Source organism: Boleophthalmus pectinirostris, unplaced genomic scaffold (assembly GCF_026225935.1).
Source record: "Boleophthalmus pectinirostris isolate CB_2022bp ecotype Guang Dong unplaced genomic scaffold, ASM2622593v1 HiC_scaffold_8, whole genome shotgun sequence".
NCBI lineage: Eukaryota > Metazoa > Chordata > Actinopteri > Gobiiformes > Gobiidae > Boleophthalmus > Boleophthalmus pectinirostris.
In genome coordinates, this window is record NW_026571515.1 from 3610060 (window position 1) to 3632964 (window position 22905).

General features: G+C 45.7%; 2 protein-coding genes across 2 annotated transcripts in view; both read left to right on the forward strand.

The window, feature by feature from the left end:
• cfap74 (cilia and flagella associated protein 74) overlaps nucleotides 1–19451 on the forward strand; it is a 77279-nt gene extending 57828 nt beyond the window's left edge. Inside the window, exons 28-38 of the mRNA XM_055165610.1 lie at nucleotides 2663–2749; nucleotides 3977–4086; nucleotides 4167–4222; nucleotides 5448–5567; nucleotides 6358–6513; nucleotides 8854–8965; nucleotides 11074–11219; nucleotides 15187–15307; nucleotides 17085–17203; nucleotides 19052–19186; nucleotides 19332–19451. Of these exons, the coding sequence (XP_055021585.1) occupies nucleotides 2663–2749; nucleotides 3977–4086; nucleotides 4167–4222; nucleotides 5448–5567; nucleotides 6358–6513; nucleotides 8854–8965; nucleotides 11074–11219; nucleotides 15187–15307; nucleotides 17085–17203; nucleotides 19052–19186; nucleotides 19332–19445 (1276 nt within the window). The 3' untranslated portion in view covers nucleotides 19446–19451. The remainder of the gene's footprint in view (nucleotides 1–2662; nucleotides 2750–3976; nucleotides 4087–4166; nucleotides 4223–5447; nucleotides 5568–6357; nucleotides 6514–8853; nucleotides 8966–11073; nucleotides 11220–15186; nucleotides 15308–17084; nucleotides 17204–19051; nucleotides 19187–19331) is intronic.
• Nucleotides 19452–20186: 735 nt separating this feature from the next.
• On the forward strand, nucleotides 20187–22294 carry LOC110166473 (E3 ubiquitin/ISG15 ligase TRIM25-like). The gene has a single exon (XM_055165695.1). It carries the CDS (start codon nucleotides 20412–20414, stop codon nucleotides 22077–22079), a length of 1668 nt encoding a protein of 555 aa, XP_055021670.1. The 5' UTR covers nucleotides 20187–20411; the 3' UTR covers nucleotides 22080–22294.
• Nucleotides 22295–22905: the final 611 nt, after the last annotated feature.

Genomic DNA, 22905 nt, shown 5'->3' on the forward strand with positions numbered 1-22905 from the left:
ACAGTATCCCAGGTGTGTGAGAGTAAAAAAGCCCCTCGTCCCGGTTTATCGTCCTCCCGCCTCCACCGGTAGGAAGACAGCGCCAAAACCTGTTTAAATCAGCTGCACGACACGTCACAGCAACATCACGTGACTCTGAGGAAGAACACAGGGAGCAGTCGAAACTGCAAACTCTTGGTCTGAAAAAAGAACCTAATAACATGTGACGACAACCTCCTGCGGGCTCTGTTCACAGTAGTAATTTTAACAAAGTCTACGTTCAAACTGCAGCCTGAAGTGACCCAAATCAGATTTTTTGGTCCCTATACTCCTGTATCTGATCTGATCTTTTTTTTTCAATGTGACCCAGGACACTGTATGCTCCTAAAACGATCCATATCTGATCTTTTGACATGCGACTTCAGTCCGAACGGCCAGGTCACATTCATGTAACCAGACTGGTGCCGCCTAGTGCCTCCGCTCTAGTTCAGGAATCAGAACACACTAGACGATTTGCAAGAACCCCGGAAGTTGTAGACCACACACCGGCCAATCAGCTGTGAGCTGTGAAGCCATGACCTCAAACTGGTGGCGTCTGTCTGTGTCCCTTTTGTGGAACAGTAACAGTAAACAAAGCGTCGAGATGGATGTAGACGAAGACAGACATTCTGTGTTTTTATCTCTGTTTACCTCAATGTGGAATACAGATGATCCTGGTGAATCCGTGTGTCATTCATTCATTTGTTTTTCAAAATAAAACCAAAAATGAGAAAACAAAAAAACAAACATAACGGCCTGTTTCCCATTTCCGTGACTGCAATACCAGACTTTTGCACCGCATACGAACTGAAGCAGGACTGAAGCAGGACTGAACCAGGACTAAACCAGGACTAAACCAGGACTGAACCAGGACTGAACCAGGATTGAGCCGGGTCTGAGTGTTGGGATGCGTCCGGAGGTGTGCCCGCGTAGACTGTCGGAATAATCAGGACTGAGACTGGGACCAGACTGGGACCAAGGCCAGGACTAGGATTGAGATCAAGACCAGACCAGGACCAGACCGGGACTGAGACCAGGACTGAGACCGAGACCAGGACCAGACCAAGACGAGATCAGGACTAACACTGGGGCCAGACCAGGACTGAGACCGCTTTAGTCCTGGTTCATTCCTGGTTTAGTCCTGGTTCAGTCCTGGTTCAGTCCTGATTTAGTCCTGGTTCAGTCCTGGTTTAGTCCTGGTTCAGTCCGGCATCACAATTTAAGTCACAGAAACGGGAAATCGTTATCCGTTTTATTCTTCATTTAAACACAAAATCGAAAACTGAAAAAAGAAATCATTATCTGTTTTTTCATTTTGGTTTTGGAGACAAAAAATGAAGAAAATAGCTGTTTTTTTGTTTTCTTATTTTTGGTTTTATTTTGAAAAACAAATGATACACAGATTCTGATGGGACACAATGTTTACTCTGTATACAGCACACACACACACACACACACACACACAACATAAATTATACATTATATTCTATACATAAACATGACGCACACATAAGAGACGAGGATGCAGCATGAAACAGAATTCAACAAACTCATATTTTAAAACGGCTCGCAGTTCTGTGGAAGAATCTGTTTTTCAGCTGTTTAGTTTATTGATAAACCTCTGTAATTCCTCTGTGAAAATATTTTGTCTTTAGAATCAAGTTGAATTTTCAAGCATTGCCTCATAAATCGTGATATTTCTTCACGGTTTTGTCAGTATTATTGGCAAAATTTACCGTAGATCTTGGTCAGTTGGTTCCATATGAGATTTGCACAGAACCACATCTTTTGTATTGTTTTTCCAGAAGTGTCATTCGCTGATGTGGCCAAGATTTTAAAACTTATATCAGGTTTTTCATCTTATTTTCAGATTTATTTTCTACTTACTCGACCAGAGACGGTTTTATTCTAGTCTAGAGGTCGTTTATTTTAAAGGTTGTATAGAGGATTTTTTTAAGGAAAGAGAAATCCAGCGACAGTCCTTTTTCAAATGTCGTGCATGCGTGACACCACCTTCCTCCTCCACAGGTCCCTCTAGAAATAATTTAGAGACCGACACCTCAGTTTTTAGACCCTTCGTCCGCTTCAGTCGCGCCATCGCTGGAAGGAATCTCCAAGAATCACCTCAGTTTGTCTTCGCTCCTTTTCTTCTTCTCTTCTTCTTTCAGCGACCTCAAAAACAGACTTTCTTTTGCGGCGAACTGGTCGTGGATTCTCGTCCGACATCGCAACAAACTTTATGTGAATTGCGAGAGAGTCACAATTAGAAAAAGCCTCTAAGAACCGCTGCATAGTTACCTTAGAAACGTAGGGAGTTTGATTGACAACCTGACAGCCAATAGAAAATGAGGCAGCCTCGTTTTCTATTGGCTGATGTTTATCTGGCCTCAACACGTCCACAGTTGATAGATTTTCTTTCTTTTTTTTTTTGGTCATCATAATTACAAGGCTGCTGCGTCTCTCTAATGGTGTTTTAAACTTTCATTGACAATTTGAAACAAACAAAAAATCCTCCATACAACCTTTAAGAGAACTTGTCCAGTAAAACAATCTTGCTGCATGGTCAGATCATTTCACTACTTTTAAGTCATTTTTTGGTAGATTTTAGTGTTTATATCTTAAATTGTGTGTGTGTTTTGGTCAGGACTCCTCCCCTCGGACATCTCACGGTGACCTGCTGTGTGTCTGACCCCGTCTCCAAGAGCTCGCCGGACCAGACCCCGTCCTGGAGGTACGGCTCACTGGAAAATTGAGCTGTACTAACAATTTACAAGGAAAACTGAAAATGTGCTTAAAGGTTATAGCTTGTTAGACGTGCTCTGAATATCACGACCGAGCCTGGGAGTCAGCGGCGCATCATTAGACTCTCGTTGTTTCGCTTTGGAGCGTCATTATTAGAGTGAACACAGGGAAAAGACAACACAGAAATGCAGTGGACACACTTTAGTCGTAGGATCTGACGACCCAAAGAGATGAGCTAAGTGTGTTTTGTGATTGTTTTATTTGTTTATCTGTTTTTTTTTCAACTTCTAGTCATTGTCACAGAAGAACAACGAAATTGCGTTTGGAGCATCCCATAAAGTGCAAATCCATAAATAATAAATACCCCTTAAACCCAAGTGTAGGCATTAACCCAGTGTGGCCTCAGTACAACAATTGGACTGGATTGGACTGAGATTTAAATTGAGAATCAAGACAAAAATGTAAAGATAGACAACTTTAATATTATGTAAAATGTTTAAAAAATTTTGATTTGAATGTTTATTTCATATCAGCCAACACATACTAAAATATAGTGTTGTAGTCCTCAAGACCACTTTTTTACGGTCTCTGCTCGTCTCGGACTCTAGTGCATTTTGGACTCGATCTTGATGGCACTTGGTCCCGGTCTTGTCTTGGACTTGAGGTCTGACACTCAACAAGTGCAATCATATCTACCTACAGCCGGGAAATGTGCAAAGGCTAAATATCACTCCAAAACCAGTGAGTTAATTTAACTGTAAAAGTGATGAACTTGAAGAAAACGACTTGATTCACTTTGAAGTTGTTTTGTGTAAAGTGCCTGTAGAAGTTGGAATAAAGAAAAGGTTCTCAAACTGTGGGTGAGGGTCCAAAAAAGGTGCACAAAGTGTTTCAGTGCAGTACAGTTTGTGTGGCATATTTTAACCCTAAATGAACATTAATCAGATCAAATGGAGATAGATTTATAAAAACACTGATATATTTGGGCCAAAATAACTGTAAAATACAAATAAATGTAGGTCTTGATGGGCCGTGGTCTTGGTCTTGTCTCGATCTTGACCTTTAAAAGTCTTGGTCTTGTCTCGGAGTTGGGACCCTGTGGTCTCGGACAGGTCTTGGTCTCGATTTGTGCGCTCTTGACTATTAAATCATGACAGACATACTGTAGGTTTACTGTTCATATTTTCTGTAAAGTGAGTCCTGTTCTTTATTTCAGCCCCGTCAACGTGCTGTACCTGCAGCTGCACTGCCCTGTCACACAGCCCCCTCTAGTGGTCACATCCGATACTGGAGGAAACTCTGTGGACTTTCAGAACGTGGCAGTCGGTCAGTAGCAGCGATTTAAATCCAGTTTTTCTCTCATGCAGCTCGATGACGTATTCAGTGTTTGCTGTGTGTGTTTTCAGGGGAAACAGTCGTACAGAAGTGTGTCGTCCAGAATGTAACAGAAGAAACACAACATGTATCCGTCTGGTGAAGAATTAGATGTTTACAGAGTAAATGGTGCAGAGGAGGGAGCAGTGGAGAGGGTCAGAAGGTGAGAGGATGGAGAGGAGAGGGTCAGAGGATGGAGAGGGTCAGAGGATGGAGAGGAGAGGGTCAGAGGATGCACAGAGGGTGAGAGGAGAGGGTCAGAGGAGAGGGTCAGAGGATGCAGAGGGTCAGAGGATGGAGAGGAGAGGGTCAGAGGATGCACAGAGGGTGAGAGGAGAGGGTCAGAGGAGAGGGTCAGAGGATGGAGAGGGTCAGAGGATGCAGAGGGTCAGAGGAGAGGAGAGGGTCAGAGGATGCACAGAGGGTGAGAGGAGAGGGTCAGAGGATGCAGTAGGTCAGAGGATGCAGAGGGTCAGAGGATGCAGACGATCAGAGGATGCAGACGGTCAGAGGGTCAGACGAGAGGGTCAGAGGATGCTCAGAGGATGCAGAGGAGAGGGTCAGAGGATGCAGAGGGTCAGAGGATGCAGAGGGTCAGAGGATGCAGAGGGGCAGAGGGTCAGACGAGAGGGTCAGAGGATGCAGAGGGTCAGAGGATGCACAGAGGGTCAGACGAGAGGGTCAGAGGATGCAGAGGGGCAGAGGTCAGACGAGAGGTCAGAGGATGCAGAGGGTCAGAGGATGCACAGAGGGTCAGACGAGAGGGTCAGAGGATGCAGAGGGTCAGAGGATGCAGAGGGTCAGAGGATGCAGAGGGTCAGAGGATGCAGAGGGTCAGAGGATGCAGAGAGGGTCAGAGGATGCACAGAGGATGCAGAGGGTCAGAGGATGCAGAGGGTCAGAGGATGCAGAGGAGAGGGTCAGAGGATGCAGAGGGTCAGAGGGTCAGAGAGGAGAGGTCAGAGGATGCAGAGGGTCAGAGGATGCAGAGGGTCAGAGGATGCAGAGGGTCAGAGGAGAGGGTCAGAGGATGCAGAGGAGAGGGTCAGAGGATGCAGAGGAGAGGGTCAGAGGATGCACAGAGGGTCAGAGGATGCAGAGAGGGTCAGAGGATGCAGAGGAGAGGGTCAGAGGATGCAGAGGGTCAGACGAGAGGGTCAGAGGATGCAGTGGGTCAGAGGATGCAGAGGAGAGGGTCAGAGGATGCAGAGGGTCAGAGGATGCAGTGGGTCAGAGGAGAGGGTCAGAGGATGCAGTGGGTCAGACCTGAGTGACTCTAGAGAGACTCTGTATATTCCCTGACTGTGCTGTAGCTGGGCTCGTCTCTGTTGGCCCCTGGGGGTCCCTTCTCTGTACTGAACGCCCTGCGGCCCCTCAGACCGGGTCAGAAGCGCCTCCTGCTGCTGGCCTTCTCCCCCTCCAGAGCTCTGAAGGTCAGTCTCTGCTTTACACTGACCACACACCTCATGTTTCAGCCGCCGCACTGGAGCTGACACTCACATGGGAGATTTCACAGGATTTTTCAGATGTAATGTCTGTATCCAAACCTGAAAAATAGATCCAGATAAAAATGGGAAATGCACTTTATATCATCATGTTCATGTGCTGAGTTACCAACAGAAAAAGGAGTTAAGCTCCAGAGATCCATGCATTACATCCCTCACAAATATTCTGGTATTTATGTATTATTTATGTATTGTGTTCATTTATGAACTCGACCAGAGCTTTTCTGAACCCACACAGCGAGGTGAACCCTGGAGACCGGTACCTTTAGAGAACACATGTTCACATTTACAGATATAGAACTCAACTTGATAGAATTGGCCTAATTTTGAAGTGTTTCATTTGAGAATCAGGAAGGCATTTGAAGCTCTAGGCTGCTCTGAGTTTTTGTGTTAAAACTGTGTAATGCACTGCTCCTCCATGTTTCATCCTCACATAATCCACCTCCAGATCAATGTTTAGAGCTCAATTCAGAGGGCTGCACTTCTGAACACTTCCTTTTACTTCAATAGCTCAAAGTTCAACAAAAACTCAACTAATTAAATATTTTCAAACAAGTCTAACCTAAATAGTTTTCTGATTCTGGATGTAAACATTTATTACAAAGACATTTTCGCCAACAGAGCTTCACAGAGGTCAGAGTTTTGAGGCTCTAGTTTCCATCCTCTCTGTGTGTGTGTTTGTGTGTGTGTGTGTTTGTGTGTGTCTGTGTGTTTGCAGTACCGTGAGCGTGTGGAGCTGCGTTGCCTGCGGGGGGCGCTGTGGCTCAGGCTGCGTGGAGAGGGGGTGGAGCCTGCGGTCACCTGCTCCTCCTCTGCCCCGGAGCTGGACTTTGGACACGTTCTGGTCAGGGAGAGCTCCTGTCACACACTGAAGGTCAGACACACACAGACACACACGGACTCACACAGATACACACAGACACACACAGACACACACAGACTCACACGGACTCACACGGACTCACACAGACACACAGACACACACGGACACACACACACACACACACAGGGACACACACGGACACACACGGACACACACGGACACACGGACACACACGGACACACACGGACTCACACGGACTCACACAGACACACACAGACTCACACGAACACACACGGACTCACACAGACACACACAGACTCACACGAACTCACACGGACACACACGGACTCACACAGACACACACAGACTCACACAGACACACACACACAGACACACACAGACTCACACAGACTCACACACAGACTCACACACACAGACTCACACAGACACACACAGACTCACACAGACACACACGGACACACACGGACACACACGGACTCACACAGACACACACGGACTCACACGGACACACACACACACACACTCACACAGACTCACACAGACACACACAGACTCACACACGGACTCACACGGACACACACGGACTCACACGGACTCACACGGACTCACACGGACACACACGGACTCACACACGGACACACACGGACTCACACGGACTCACACGGACACACACGGACTCACACGGACTCACACGGACACACACACGGACTCACACGGACACACACGGACTCACACGGACGGACTCACACGGACACACACGGACTCACACGGACTCACACGGACTCACACGGACACACACGGACTCACACGGACTCACACGGACACACACACGGACTCACACGGACTCACACGGACACACACGGACTCACACGGACTCACACGGACACACACGGACTCACACGGACACACACGGACTCACACGGACTCACACGGACTCACACGGACTCACACGGACTCACACGGACTCACACGGACACACACGGACTCACACGGACACACACGGACTCACACGGACTCACACGGACTCACACGGACTCACACGGACTCACACGGACTCACACGGACTCACACGGACTCACACGGACACACACGGACTCACACGGACTCACACGGACACACACGGACTCACACGGACTCACACGGACTCACACACACGGACACACGGACACACGGACACACACGGACTCACACGGACACACACGGACTCACACGGACTCACACGGACACACACGGACTCACACGGACTCACACGGACTCACACGGACTCACACGGACACACACGGACACACGGACACACACACACACGGACTCACACGGACTCACACGACACACAGACGGACACACACAGACACACACAGACACACAGACACACAGACACACAGACACACACAGACACACACAGACTCACACACAGACTCACACAGACACACACAGACACACACAGACTCACACAGACTCACACAGACTCACACAGACACACACAGACTCACACAGACTCACACAGACACACAGACACACACAGACTCACACAGACTCACACAGACACACACAGACACACACAGACTCACACAGACACACACGGACTCACACAGACTCACACGGACACACACACACGGAGCTCGGTCGACACAAAGAGCTTCTCGTTTGTGTTTAATTAAAGTTTAACCAAGCCTCAGACAGAGCAGTGCACACAGTTAACATCACACCTCCGGGGAAAGATGAAAGATCGATTATGGAGTACGAAAGCTTTCAGAAATATTCATATTCATACGATAAAAATCTGTGCATGTTTGTCTGTAGTTGAGCATAAATAAATAAGTCATACAGAAAATGTGTTGTGTGAATTTTATCCATCAGAGTAAGAAGTGAAAAGTTACGACGTCAAGAACTAAAATCACGAAATTAAAATTTATGATTAGACTTTCTTCAGTATAAATAGGAATTTACAGACGTGACTTTACTGTCAAAATACAGCATCACATACGGACTGAACCAGGACTGAACCAGGACTAAACCAGGACTAAACCCGGACTAAACCCGGACTGAACCAGGACTGAACCAGGACTGAACCAGGACTGAACCAGGACTTAATCAGGACTAAAACAGGACTAAAACAGGACTAATCCAGGACTTAATCAGGACTAAAACAGGACTAATCAAAGACTAAACCAGGACTAAAATGGGACTAAAACAGGACTAATCCAGGACTAAAATAGGACTGAACCAGGACTTAATCAGGACTAAAACAGGACTAATCCATGACTCAACCAGGACTCAACCAGGACTAAACCAGGACTCAACCAGGACTAAACCAGAACTGAACATATGAGGTGTTGAGATTAAATGAGTTTTTGTCGTGTTTTTATTCAGCTCCAGAATCACTCTACAGTTGATGTGGGCTTCAGGACCTTCCTCTCCAGTCGGGCTCCACCTGCGCTTCAGACAGAGACCAGCAGGGGGCAGAGTGTGCAGCTGCTGTCAGGTACGAGCTTCCTCCAGTTCACTTCCTTCTCCTTGATTCCTCTCCCCTCGATCTCCCATTTTTCAGCTGTCAGTCAAATGCGTCATATTAAGTGGTGTCCCGAAGAAAACTATTATTGTAGCCACAGCTGCCCTGGGACAGACTGACGGACGCAGCAACTGTTTTTTGCGACTGGCGCCCTCCTGTGGCACCTGATTTTCCCAGTGGTCTCCGTTCCAAGTCCTAACCAGACCTGACGGGATCAAGATTTGTCAAGTGGTATGGACAAAAGAGAGACAGTAGTTTGACGTTAAAACTGATCTAAAACGAGTGAATAAATGTCTTTAATATTTTCTTGTTCTTGTTTAATATTTTCTTCTCTGTTTCTTTACGACTCCTCCATTGTAGTTCTCGGGTTTAAATGCATTTTGATACATAAATATAAATTGGACAGTTATACGTTTTTCCTGTATGTTTCCATGTAAACATAACGGCCGCGTCTTAGTTCTCTTTCTTCATTTCTTTCTCCTTGATTCCTCTCCACGACCAATACATTCATCTGGAATTTCAGGCTTCCAATTCATACTGGGAAGGATTTTCGGAAAAAGTGAGCAACAAACCGCCATGTTTGTTTTCCCAGTGGGATGTGTCTATAGAGTCTTTGCACCGTCACGTGACTCCTATAGCAACGGTACCTACGCCGCCATGACACCGGACACACTATGTCATTGACTTCAGCAGCATCGGAGAAACATGGGCAGGTTTTGTTGTGTATTTGGTTCTTCTAGACTCTCTGAAAGAATAAAACGATTCGTTTCTTCACTGTTCCTCTGGAAATTCGTCATCAGGAGCTCAAACAAGGGAATTATCAAAAAAAAGATGCGGATTATGGCTAGAGAACATAAACCACGAAGAGATTTCCAATGTTACCATCAAGACACCTGAAGTTTCATCAAAGTATTTGCTATTTAAATGGTTTCATAGCTTATTTAATGAGGAAGCACAAGGGATTCGGACATCGTTATTGTGTGGTTGTTGGATCCTAACAGCGGAAAACGGCTCGAGAAATTTGTTTGTGAACTCCATAAATGCAAAAGTGAATCAGATGTGTGTGACTCAAACCTCCGTTCAAACTGTTTCTCTTCAAAACGGAATTGAAAAATAGTGAAAGGTGAAGGTGATGGGCAGGATTGATCCACAGGAAGAACCAAAAAGGAAACATTTGACTGACTAAATCATCCCGAGTTTGTAGAGAACATTTTGTATGTGGAGCGAAAACTAAGTAAAATCCCGTTTGTTAATGTAGAGGAGCAGAAGACAAACAGACTGAGCTGCACTTTCTTGTTCTTGTGGTTTTACAGAAACATCACGTCTTGGTCTCTTTGCAGTGGAAGGTGTTTCTTGGTGAACAGTTGGAGCCTTTCACTTTGGCGTTGACTTTTTAAATTCGTAACCGAGGTTGAGCGAGGGATCGGGATTTTGCTTTGTTGTCGCTCCACATACAAAATGTTCTCTACAAACTCGGGATAATTTAGTCAGTCAAATGTTTCCTTTTTGGTTCTTCCTGTGGATCAATCCTGCCCATCGCCTTCACCTTTCACTATTTTTCAATTCCGTTGGGAAGAGAAACAGTTTGAACAGAGGTTTGAGTCACACACATCTGATTCACTTTTGCATTTATGAAGTTCACAAACACATTTCTCGAGCCGTTTTCCGCTGTTAGGATCCAACAACCACACGATTAACGATGTCCGAATCCCAAAACTAAAATATGACAATATCAGAACCAGAAACAAAAGTGATATGGTTCAAAAGACTTGAAAAGATCCACTTTGACAATAGACTCATCCCACTGGGAAAACAAACATGGAGGTTTGATGCTCACTTTTTCAGAAAATCCTTCCCAGTATGAATTGCGCAATGACCGGAAGTCCAAAATTTGTTATTTCTCTGAAGCCTCCCTCAGGTTTACTCCTTCACTCCGTGGTTTTCTTTAGGACACCGCTTAATATGACACACTTGATTGACAGATGAAAAATGGAGGATCGAGGAGAAGGAAGAGAAATGAGCAGCAGCCATTTGATCATGAGCACATTTCATCTTTTTTTTTTTTTTTTTTTTTTTTGCAGGTGGTGTTAGAGATGTGAGTGCGTTCAGCGTGGTGCCAGCAGAGGGCAGACTGGCTCCAGGGCAGAGTCAGGACGTCCGGCTCTGTTTCCATCCCAGAGAAGAACAAGAGTTTAGGGATCACTTCACTGTGCAGCTGTTTAATCAGGTCAGACCCGCCACAACACAAAAACCACAGAAAAATAATGTGTTCATAAGCTCTGCTCACTTTTATCGAAAGACGCTTGGAAACATGCGGATGACGAGTTCTGGCGTAGTTCCCGACACTGAGCATGTGACAGATTCAAAGCCAGATTCAGCAGCAGCGTCTTCACAACCTGCCAAAGTTTTCCATAATCACATATTTGACGTCACTTAAAGTCCGTTCAGACCAGAGCGTCAAAAAACTCACTGGACGCCTCTTTGCATTTGAGTTTAGACGCCTCCAACAGCGACAAACAGGAGAAAAGTTCCTGTCGTGCCTTCAGATCGTCCACTGCTCTGGAAAAAAGTGCCATTTTCCGGTCTTTTCTTGGAACAATATCAGACCAGAGTGAGAGAGACTTTAGAGAATTTATTATATAAAACCATCAGCGGAGGAGATCAGCGTATTTATACTCCACTAATGACACTGGTTTAGTCCTGGTTTAGTCCTGGTTTAGTCCTGGTCCAGTCCTGGTTTAGTCCTGGTTTAGTCCTGCTCCAGTCCTGGTTTAGTCCTGGTTTAGTCCTGGTTTAGTCCTGGTTTAGACCTGGTTTAGTCCTGGTTTAGTCCTGGTTTAGTCCTGGTTTAGTCCTGGTTTAGACCTGGTTTAGTCCTGGTTTAGTCCTGGTTTACTCCAGGTTTAGTCCTGGTTTAGTCCTGGTTTAGTCCTGGTTTAGTCCTGGTTTAGACCTGGTTTAGTCCTGGTTTACTCCAGGTTTAGTCCTGGTTTAGACCTGGTTTAGTCCTGGTTTAGTCCTGGTTTAGTCCTGGTTTAGTCCTGGTCCAGTCCTGGTCCAGTCCTGGTTTAGTCCTGGTTTAGTCCTGGTCCAGTCCTGGTTTAGACCTGGTTTAGACCTGGTTTAGTCCTGGTTTAGACCTGGTTTAGTCCTGGTTTAGACCTGGTTTAGTCCTGGTTTAGTCCTGGTCCAGTCCTGGTCCAGTCCTGGTCCAGTCCTGGTTTAGACCTGGTTTAGTCCTGGTTTAGTCCTGGTTTAGTCCTGGTCCAGTCCTGGTTTAGTCCTGGTCCAGTCCTGGTTTAGTCCTGGTTTAGTCCTGGTTTAGTCCTGGTCCAGTCCTGGTTTAGACCTGGTTTAGACCTGGTTTAGTCCTGGTTTAGACCTGGTTTAGACCTGGTTTAGTCCTGGTTTAATCCTGGTCCAGTCCTGGTTTAGACCTGGTTTAGACCTGGTTTACTCCTGGTTTAGTCCTCGTTTAGTCCTGGTTTAGACCTGGTTTAGTCCTGGTTTAGTCCTGGTTTAGTCCTGGTTTAGACCTGGTTTAGTCCTGGTTTAGTCCTGGTTTAGTCCTGGTCCAGTCCTGGTTTAGTCCTGGTCCAGTCCTGGTTTAGTCCTGGTTTAGTCCTGGTTTAGTCCTGGTTTAGACCTGGTTTAGTCCTGGTTTAGTCCTGGTTTAGACCTGGTTTAGTCCTGGTTTAGTCCTGGTTTAGTCCTGGTTTAGTCCTGGTTTAGTCCTGGTTTAGACCTGGTTTAGACCTGGTTTAGACCTGGTTTAGTCCTGGTTTAGTCCTGGTTTAGTCCTGGTTTAGTCCTGGTTTAGACCTGGTTTAGACCTGGTTTAGTCCTGGTTTAGTCCTGGTCTAGTCCTGGTCCAGTCCTGGTTTAGACCTGGTTTAGTCCTGGTTTAGTCCTGGTTTAGACCTGGTTTTAGTCCTGGTTTAGTCCTGGTTCCAGTCCTGGTTTAGTCCTGGTTTAGTCCTGGTTTAGACCTGGTTTAGTCCTGGTTTAGTCCTGGTTTAGTCCTGGTTTAGTCCTGGTTTAGTCCTGGTTTAGTCCTGGTTTAGTCCAGTCCTGGTTTAGTCCTGGTCCTCCTGGTTTAGTCCTGGTTTAGTCCTGGTTTAGACCTGGTTTAGTCCTGATTTAGTCCTGGTTTAGTCCTGGTTTAGTCCTGGTTTAGTCCTGGTTTAGTCCTGGTTTAGAGTCCTGGTTTAGAGTCCTGGTTTAGTCCTGGTTTAGTCCTGGTCCTGGTTTAGTCCTGGTTTAGACCTGGTTTAGTCCTGGTTTAGTCCTGGTTTAGACCTGGTTTAGACCTGGTTTAGACCTGGTTTAGTCCTGGTTTAGACCTGGTTTAGACCTGGTTTAGTCCTGGTTTAGTCCTGGTTTAGTCCTGGTTTAGTCCTGGTTTAGTCCTGGTTTAGTCCTGGTTTAGTCCTGGTTTAGTCCTGGTTTAGAGTCCTGGTTTAGTCCTGGTTTAGTCCTGGTTTAGTCCTGGTTTAGACCTGGTTTAGTCCTGGTTTAGTCCTGGTTTAGTCCTGGTTTAGTAGTCCTGGTTTAGTCCTGGTTTAGACCTGGTTTAGTCCTGGTTTAGTCCTGGTTTAGTCCTGGTTTTAGTCCTGGTTTAGTCCTGGTTTCCTGGTTTAGTCCTGGTTTAGACCTGGTTTAGTCCTGGTTTAGTCCTGGTTTAGACCTGGTTTAGTCCTGGTTTAGTGGTTTAGTCCTGGTTTAGACCTGGTTTAGTGGTTAGTCCTGGTTTAGACCTGGTTTAGTCCTGGTTTAGACCTGGTTTAGACCTGGTTTAGTCCTGGTTTAGTCCTGGTTTAGTCCTGGTTTAGTCCTGGTTTAGTCGTGGTTTAGTCCTGGTTTAGTCCTGGTTTAGACCTGGTTTAGACCTGGTTTAGACCTGGTTTAGTCCTGGTTTAGTCCTGGTTTAGACCTGGTTTAGACCTGGTTTAGTCCTGGTTTAGTCCTGGTTTAGACCTGGTTTAGTCCTGGTTTAGTCCTGGTTTAGTCCTGGTTTAGTCCTGGTTTAGACCTGGTTTAGGGTTTAGTCCTGGTTTAGTCCTGGTTTAGACCTGGTTTAGTCCTGGTTTAGTCCTGGTTTAGTAGACCTGGTTTAGTCCTGGTTTAGTCCTGGTTTAGTCCTGGTTTAGACCTGGTTTAGTCCTGGTTTAGTCCTGGTTTAGTCCTGGTTTAGTCCTGGTTTAGACCTGGTTTAGTTCTGGTTTAGTCCTGGTTTAGTTCCTGGGTTTAGTCCTGGTTTTAGTCCTGGTTTAGTCCTGGTTTAGACCTGGTTTAGACCTGGTTTAGTCCTGGTTTAGTCCTGGTTTAGTCCTGGTTTTAGTCCTGGTTTAGTCCTGGTTTAGTCCTGGTTTAGACCTGGTTTAGTCCTGGTTTAGTCCTGGTTTAGTCCTGGTTTAGTCCTGGTTTAGTCCTGGTTTAGACCTGGTTTAGTCCTGGTTTAGTCCTGGTTTAGTTCTGGTTTAGTCCTGGTTTAGTCCTGGTTTAGTCCTGGTTTAGACCTGGTTTAGACCTGGTTTAGTCCTGGTTTAGTCCTGGTCCAGTCCTGGTTTAGTCCTGGTTTAGTCCTGGTTTAGTCCTGGTTTAGTCCTGGTTTAGTCCTGGTTTAGTCCTGGTTTAGACCTGGTTTAGTCCTGGTTTAGTCCTGGTTTAGACCTGGTTTAGACCTGGTTTAGTCCTGGTTTAGTCCTGGTTTAGTCCTGGTTTAGACCTGGTTTAGACCTGGTTTAGACCTGGTTTAGACCTGGTTTAGACCTGGTTTAGTCCTGGTTTAGTCCTGGTTTAGTCCTGGTTTATTGGTTGTGGTAAATATTAGACTAATGTTTTTGGTTTCTTGATCCAGTTTCTGGGTCTTTCTTTTTTCTTCTCCGTCTTCTGGATAAAAACATCATTACGTCTCTGGATTGTCGCTCCTGATTGGTTGATTTTTTCACATCCGACGCCAAAATAAATAATTAAAAATTGCTCATACATGAATCACTCCAAATAGAACTTGGGGTGAGCGGAGAAAAGTGGATTTTGTAGAATATTTCTGATTTGATATGAAGCCACATTAAGACACAATTGAATGAGTGAAATAACAATAAGACCAACATAATCATAACAACAACAATAATAAAATGATGAAATAAAAGCTCAAACATGAATAAAAATGTCTGTTTCCTGTTGTGTTTCAGAGTGCAGTGTGTGAGATGAACCTGCGGGGGGCGGCGTGCTCTCACAGTGTGTTTGTGTGTGGAGGAGATCCTCTGAACCTGCCCCCCACGCTGACCCCTGGACCTGGATCTCAGACCTCAGGTACCTCAGACCAACACTGAAGTCAGCACAATCAAATCTAAATCTGAAATCTGAGGCTGCGTTCAGACTGCAGGACTTAACGCTCAATTAATAAATAAATGGATTATTTATGGTTCAAAACCAGGTCTAAACCAGGAATAAACCAGGACTAAACCAGGACTAAACCAGGTCTAAACCAGGAATAAACCAGGACTAGGACTAAACCAGGTCTAAACCAGGACTAAACCAGGTCTAAACCAGGAAAAACCAGGAATAAACCAGGACTAAACCAGGAACTAAACCAGGACTAAACCAGGACTAAACCAGGTAAACCAGGACCAGGACTAAACCAGGTCTAAACCAGGGGAATAAACTAAACCAGGACTAAACCAGGACTAAACCAGGACTAAACCAGTAAACCACCAGGAATAAACCAGGACTAAACCAGGACTAAAACCAGGTCTAAACCAGGACTAAACCAGGTAAACCAGGACTAAACCAGGTAAACCAGGTAAACCAGGACTAAACCAAAACCAGGACCAGGTCTAAACCAGGAATAAACCAGGACTAAACCAGGTCAAACCAGGTCTAAACCAGGTAAACCAGTAAACCAGGTCTAAACCAGGACTAAACCAGGTCTAAACCAGGACTAAACCAGGTAAACTAAACCAGGTCTAAACCAGGACTAAACCAGGGTCTAAACCAGGTCTAAACCAGGTCTAAACCAGGACTAAACCAGGACTAAACCAGGAAACTAAACCAGGTCTAAACCAGGACTAAACCAGGTCTAAACCAGGAAGGTCTAAACCAGGACTAAACCAGGAAATAAACCAGGACTAAACCAGGACTAAACCAGGTCTAAACCAGGTAAACCAGGTAAACCAGGACTAAACTAAAACCCAGGTCTAAACCAGGTCTAAACCAGGACTAAACCAGGTCTAAACCAGGACTAAACCAGGACTAAACCAAAAACCAGGACTAAACCAGGACTAAACCAGGTCTAAACCAGGACTAAACCAGGTCTAAACCAGGTCTAAACCAGGACTAAACCAGGTCTAAACCAGGACTAAACCAGGGTCTAAACCAGGACTAAACCAGGTCTAAACCAGGAAACCAGGTAAACCAGGACTAAACTAAACCAGGACTAAACCAGGACCAGGACTAAACCAGGACTAAACCAGGACTAAACCAGGTCTAAACCAGGACTAAACCAGGGGTCTAAACCAGGTCTAAACCACCAGGTCAAAACCAGGAAACTAAACCAGGACTAAACCAGGTCTCTAAAACCAGGTCTAAACCAGGACTAAACCAGGACTAAACCAGGACTAAACCAGGTCTAAACCAGGTCTAAACCAGGTCTTAAACCAGGTAAACCAGGTCTAAACCAGACTAAACAAAGGACTAAACCAGGACTAAACCAGGTCTAAACCAGGTCTAAACCAGGACTAAACCAGGTCTAAACCAGGTCAAAACCAGGTCTAAACCAGGACTAAACCGGGTCTAAACCAGGTCTAAAACAGGATTTAACAGGATTAAACCGTGTCTCCTCGTCTTCTGTCAATAATATTTTTAATTTGGTTCAGTAAAGTCTGGGCCAAGTAAATCAAGTAATCCAAAGTATTCAGATTACATTACTCACTTTAAGTAATTTAATGTTTTCTGTTACGAACTACATTTTGGGGTGTGTAATCTGTAATCTGTAGGGGATTACATTTTAAAAGTCACCTTCACAACACTGAAAATAGCTCAGTCAGTCTCTTGGTTGTGCTCCTCCGCTGAGACGTTTGTGCTGTTCCAGAGGACGAGCCCACCCCGGTGCTGGTGACCCTGAGGGCCCCGGGCAGCTCCGGTCAGAGGGTCCCCGCGGTCAGACAGCTGCAGGTGGGCTGTGTCCGCTCCACGCCGCCCAGCAAGAAGGTCAGTCCTCTCACGACAAACAACAGCACACATATGACCGTTTTACTGCAGAACGGCCTTTTCAGAGCTTTTTAAACGTGTGATTGTTGTTTCCCCTCAAATAACTGTGATTCGTGCAGGTTTGAGAAATGTTTAATCCAGGGGTGAGCAATTATTTTTTCTATGGGGCCACATTAGAAACAGAAAATATTATGGAGAGAGAGTAAGAGAGTTTTTTTTTTTTTTTTTTATAATTTGTAATTTATTCAGTGCTTTTTTTGTCTACATACATCATAATATACATGTTCTATCCCCCCCACACACACACACACAAAAAAAAAAAAAAAAAAAAAAAAAAAAAAAAAAAGAAATAATAAGTTAGTAACTTTAAAAAATAAATAAATAAATTTAAAAAAGAGCATAAGAGAGTTTTGTTTTTTTGTTTTTTATAATTTGTAATTTATTCAGTGCTTTTTTTGTCCACATACACATCATAATATACATGTTCTATTTTTTTTCACCCCCACACAAACTCAAAAAAAAAAAAAAATCCAAAAAAAAAAATAAATAATAAGTTAGTAACTTAAAAAAATAAAATAAAATTAAAAAAGAGAGTAAGAGAGTTTTTTTAAATTTTTTTTTTATAATTTGTAATTTATTCAGTGCTTTTTTGTCCACATACATCATAATATACATGTTCTATTTTTTTTCACCCCCACACAAACTCAAAAAAAAAAAAAAAAAAAAAAAAAAAAAAAAGCAATAAATAATAAGTTAGTAACTTAAAAAAAAAAAAAAAAAAAAAAAGAGAGTAAGAGAGTTAATAACTAAGCAGTGAAAAAGTGAGGCTGCCTTACAAAAATGTCATTAAAAAAAAACACTTCTAAAATAAAAGCACTACAGCTGCAGCACAATTCGTACACAAAGTAAATTAAAACATAAATAATCATCCTAAAATTAAAAAGAGAGAGACATTAAATGAGAGAGAAGAGTGCAGAGTGAAACCTTTCAGTCAGACACAGATAAACAGAAATGTTTTGAGTCTGGATTTAAACAGCGTCACAGAAGAGTCTGTCTCACATGTTCAGACTGTTCCAGGTTTTAGCTGCATGAACCTGAAACTCTGACTCCTCGTGTTTAGTCGTGACTCTGGGCACCAGCAGGAGTTGGTCCCTGAGCTCCTCAGAGTGTGAGATGTTCATATGACACTAACATGTCACAGATGGACTTTGGTGCTCGGCCGTAGAGACACTTGTACAAACAGAGACACTTTAAAGTCTCTGAGCCACAGGAGCCAGAGCAGAGACCTGAGACCAGGACTTATGTGCTCGTACTTCCTAGTTCGAGTCAGGACCCGAGCTGCAGCGTTCTGGATGTTCTGGATGTTCTGGATGTTCTGGATGTTGTGCAGCGTCAGTGAGAGGCTGTTACAGGATCTAACCTACTGGAGACAAACACATGGATAAGTCTCTCCACGTCTGATTTAGACACTAAACTTTTGATTTTTGTGATGTTTTTTAGACGTAAAAAAACTGCAGATGTTGTTGATTTGATGTGGCTGTTAAAGTTCAAGTCTGGGTCCATTATTACCCTGAGATTTCTTGCCTGATTTGAAGGTTTCAGAGAGAGAGACTGGAGGTGATGCTGACACTGTCTCCATGTTTCTGTCGACCAAACACTGTGACTTCAGTCTAACTGTGTAACTGTAATGGAAACATAAGACACAACCACTACAGAGCACTAGAGAGAATTTTAAACATTGATTTTGCGTAATACCCACTCTTGAATAAACTTTTGGCACATATTTGGTTGAGATTCAGAGCGTATTTGTGTCTGTGTGTATTTGTGTGTGTATTTGTGTGTGTGCAGAGTGCAGAGTTTGTGTGGGAGCTCTCTGGATCCGTACAGCAGCAGGGCTTTAACGTAGATCCCACCCGAGGAGCCCTGGAGCCCGGCACCGCTCGCACCGTCACCGTGACCTGGACGCCCCCTGGTGGACACAAGGTACAAGTGCGTCTCACCCCAGCGCAGATTTATTATAAAAACACAATAAACGCAGAAAATAAGTGAAAAATAACCCTGGACCAATGCGAACGGTGTCAAATGAACTAGTTCCAGCTCGTTGAAGGTTTGTGTGTGTGTTCTTCAGCCTCATCACGTGCTGCAGAGCTGTGTGTCCCTCACCGTGAAGGCAGACGCAGTGAGAGTCTACAGCGTCACCCTCCTGGCCCTGGTGACCCCCGCTGACCCCGCTGACCCCTGACCCCTGCGCCGTACTCACCTCCCGCAAGACCCGGCCTTTATCACGTGAAATTATTTTATTAAGTCCAGTTTGGATGAGCGAGAGAGTAAAAATTATCCTTCATTATCCTTATTTCACACACTGTTATTCCCAACACACTGAACAGTCTGTGTCACATCTGCGAAACAATTACATTATTTAAGTTGGAGATGAGTTTGATTGACTTATTATAATTTATTTGTGTCCCAGGTACGAGGTAAACATCAAATAATAATAAAATAAAAATCAAATACTGCTAAAAAAAACAAACTCTTAATGCTGATTTATTCTTCATTACAAAAACACTGCACACGATGGTTCATTTATGTTATAGTTTGGTGTTTTGGTTCGATCATTTGGGCGAATTATCCAATCAGAAATGCGTCTCTCTGATCTCTCTGGTCCGAGCACCGGCACTGATCATGACTCAGTGCTAGTGCAGCTTCTGCAGGAGCACAGAGCACTTACAGCTGATCCAAACATGTCCAGACTTTTCTCCTGTGAGCCGCTCTAACCCCTCGTGCTCATCGTGTCTGAGAGCTGTTCTGTGTTTATGCTTCAGTGACTCTCGTGTTCTGGTGTTCGTGTGTTTACACGTTAGATCCTGGTGTTTGGTGGATGCAGCTGAACCAGCAGGACGAGTTTATCTTGAACCTCGTTCTCTGTGCAGTGATTTGCTTGTGTTTTGATTTATCGTCTTATTTACCAAACTCAGCCTCTGTCCTTTAATCCTGTGAGTGGTTCACACCCTCTGAATGTGGAGCAGCTTCTGTTTGTGATGTAACGTGGAGGAGTGTTTGCACTTTGGCCTCAGTCGTCACGCTGGCAGGTCTCAGTGTTTCCTGGTTCCTCCTCTCGGTGACAGAGTTGTGGGCGGGGCATCCGGGGCACTCACTCTTCACTTCCTTTTACTGCTGAAGTGAAAGTGCCTGACTCAGACTCAGAGTCATGGCGCACAGCGGACTGGACCAGGAAATCTTCTTCTGTCCCATCTGTCTGGACCTTCTGAAGGACCCGGTGACCGTCCCCTGTGGACACAGTTACTGTCTGAGCTGTGTCCAGCACCACTGGGACAAAGAGGAGCAGCACAAACAGAAGTACAGCTGTCCTGAATGTCGCCTCACCTTCAGCCCCCGGCCCGTCCTGGGCAGGAGCACTTTACTCACGTCTCTAGTGGAGCAGGTGAAGAGTGGGTTCACAGCGCCCCCTGCTGACCACTGCTATGCCCGACCTCCAGACGTGTCCTGTGACGTGTGTCCTGGGAGGAAGCTTAAAGCCGTTCAGTCCTGTCTGCACTGTCTGGTCTCCTACTGTGAGCGCCACCTACAGCCTCATCGAGATGTAGCAGTTCTACAGAAGCACCAGCTGGTGGCGCCGTCGCACTCGCTCATGGAGAACCTGTGCTCCCAACACAACGAGGTGAAGAAGTTGTTCTGCCGCAGTGACCAGCAGAGCATCTGTTTCCTCTGCTCCATGGACCAACACAAAGGCCACGACACGGTGACGAGTGCCTCAGAAAGAGCTCAGAGACAGACCGAGCTCCCGGCCAGGAGAGCCCAGCTGCTCCAGAACCTCCAGCACAAACAGACTGACCTCCAGAGGCTCCAGCAGGAGGCCCAGGACATCAGACGCTCCGCCCAGACCGCGGTGCAGCTCAGCGGGGACAGTTTCAGAGACATGGTGCTCCTCCTGGAGGAGCGGCGCTGTGCAGTGGAGCAGCAGATCCGCTCCCAGGAGCAGATCCAACTGAGCCGAGTCCAAGAGCTCCAGGACCAACTGCAGCAGGACGTGACGGAGCTGAAGAGGAGCCTCTCTGAGCTGGACTCACTGGCCCTCACCCAGGATCATAACCGGTTTATTCAGGTCCACTCCTCTCTGCCCACACACACACAGGGGACAGTCCAGGGCCGGGTCCACACAGGCTCCCAGAGCTTCTACGAGGACGTCACCAGAGCTCTGTCCGAGCTCCGAGAGAAGCTCCAGCAGACAGTGGACGAGGGTCTGAGCGACGTCTCCCAGGCCCTGAAGCAGAACTACAGTTTAGTGTCTCCTGCCAGCACCAGAGACGCTCTGCTCCAGCACGCGCAGAACCTCACCCTGGACCCGGACACGGCCCACTGCAGGCTCACCCTGTCCCACGACAACAGGAGGGTCACGGTGGAGCGGGAGAACCAGAGCTACCCCGAGCACCCGCACAGGTTCACGGGCCGGGGGCAGGTCCTGAGCAGGGAGAGCCTGACGGAGCGCTGCTACTGTGAGGTGGAGTGGAGCGGGAGGAGGCTGAGGGTCGGAGTGGCCTACGGCGACGCCGACAGGAAGGGAACGCACAGCGGACTCGGCTTCAACGACAAATCCTGGGCCTTGGACTGCGACCGCGACGGGTACTCTTTCTGGTCCGACGGAGTCCAGACCAAGGTCCCGGGTCCGGTCTCGTCCAGGATCGGGGTTTACGTGGACCACGGCGCGGGGGTTTTGGCGTTTTACAGCGTGACTCAAAAACGCAGCGTCCGCCTCCTCCACAGAGTCCAGACGAGCTTCACTCAGCCTCTGCTCGTCGGACTCGGACTCAACTGGTTCAACCCTGAAGACACGGCGTTTCTCCCACAGATACAGTAAAAAAAACTCCAAAGATTCACCATCGAGGAAGAAGGAAAGTGAGAATCCAAATAATTTACCAGAGTTTGGCTGCAGATCTCCACCAGGACAGACCCACTTTTTATTATTTTACTCTTTATAAGTGATTACCAAAACAGTTTTTATCAGTTTTTGCTTTAGTTCACCATCAAATGTTAAAAAATAAATAAATAAAATAAACTCTCCAGGGTGAGAAAAATGTTTTCAGAGTTTCTGTTTTGTCCAGGTCGGGCTCCAAAATCTGACAACTGTTTGTTAAAATGAAGAAATATTTGTTTGTGAAAAATACTGAGCTGTAAATGGACCTTTGACCCTTATTTGTCTGGACTAAACCAGGACTAAACCAGGTCTAAAACAGGATTAAACCAGGACTAAACCAGGTCTAAACCAGGACTAAACCAGGTCTAAACCAGGTCTAAACCAGGTCTAAACCAGGACTAAACCAGGTCTAAACCAGGTCTAAACCAGGACTAAACCAGGTCTAAACCAGGTCTAAACCAGGTCTAAACCAGGTCTAAACCAGGACTAAACCAGGTCTAAACCAGGTCTAAACCAGGTCTAAACCAGGTCTAAACCAGGTCTAAACCAGGTGTAAACCAGGTCTAAACCAGGTCTAAACCAGGTCTAAACCAGGGGTCTAAACCAGGACTAAATCAGGTCTAAACCAGGTCTAAACCAGGTCTGTAAAACCAGGACTAAACCAGGTCTAAACCAGGTCTAAACCAGGTCTAAACCAGGACTAAACCAGGTCTAAACCAGGACTAAACCAGGTCTAAACCAGGTCTAAAACAGGTCTAAACCAGGACTA

Bases quoted from the DNA above. Each gene is read 5' to 3' on its own strand.
- LOC110166473 (XM_055165695.1), top strand. From the start codon at position 20,412: ATGGCGCACAGCGGACTGGACCAGGAAATCTTCTTCTGTCCCATCTGT.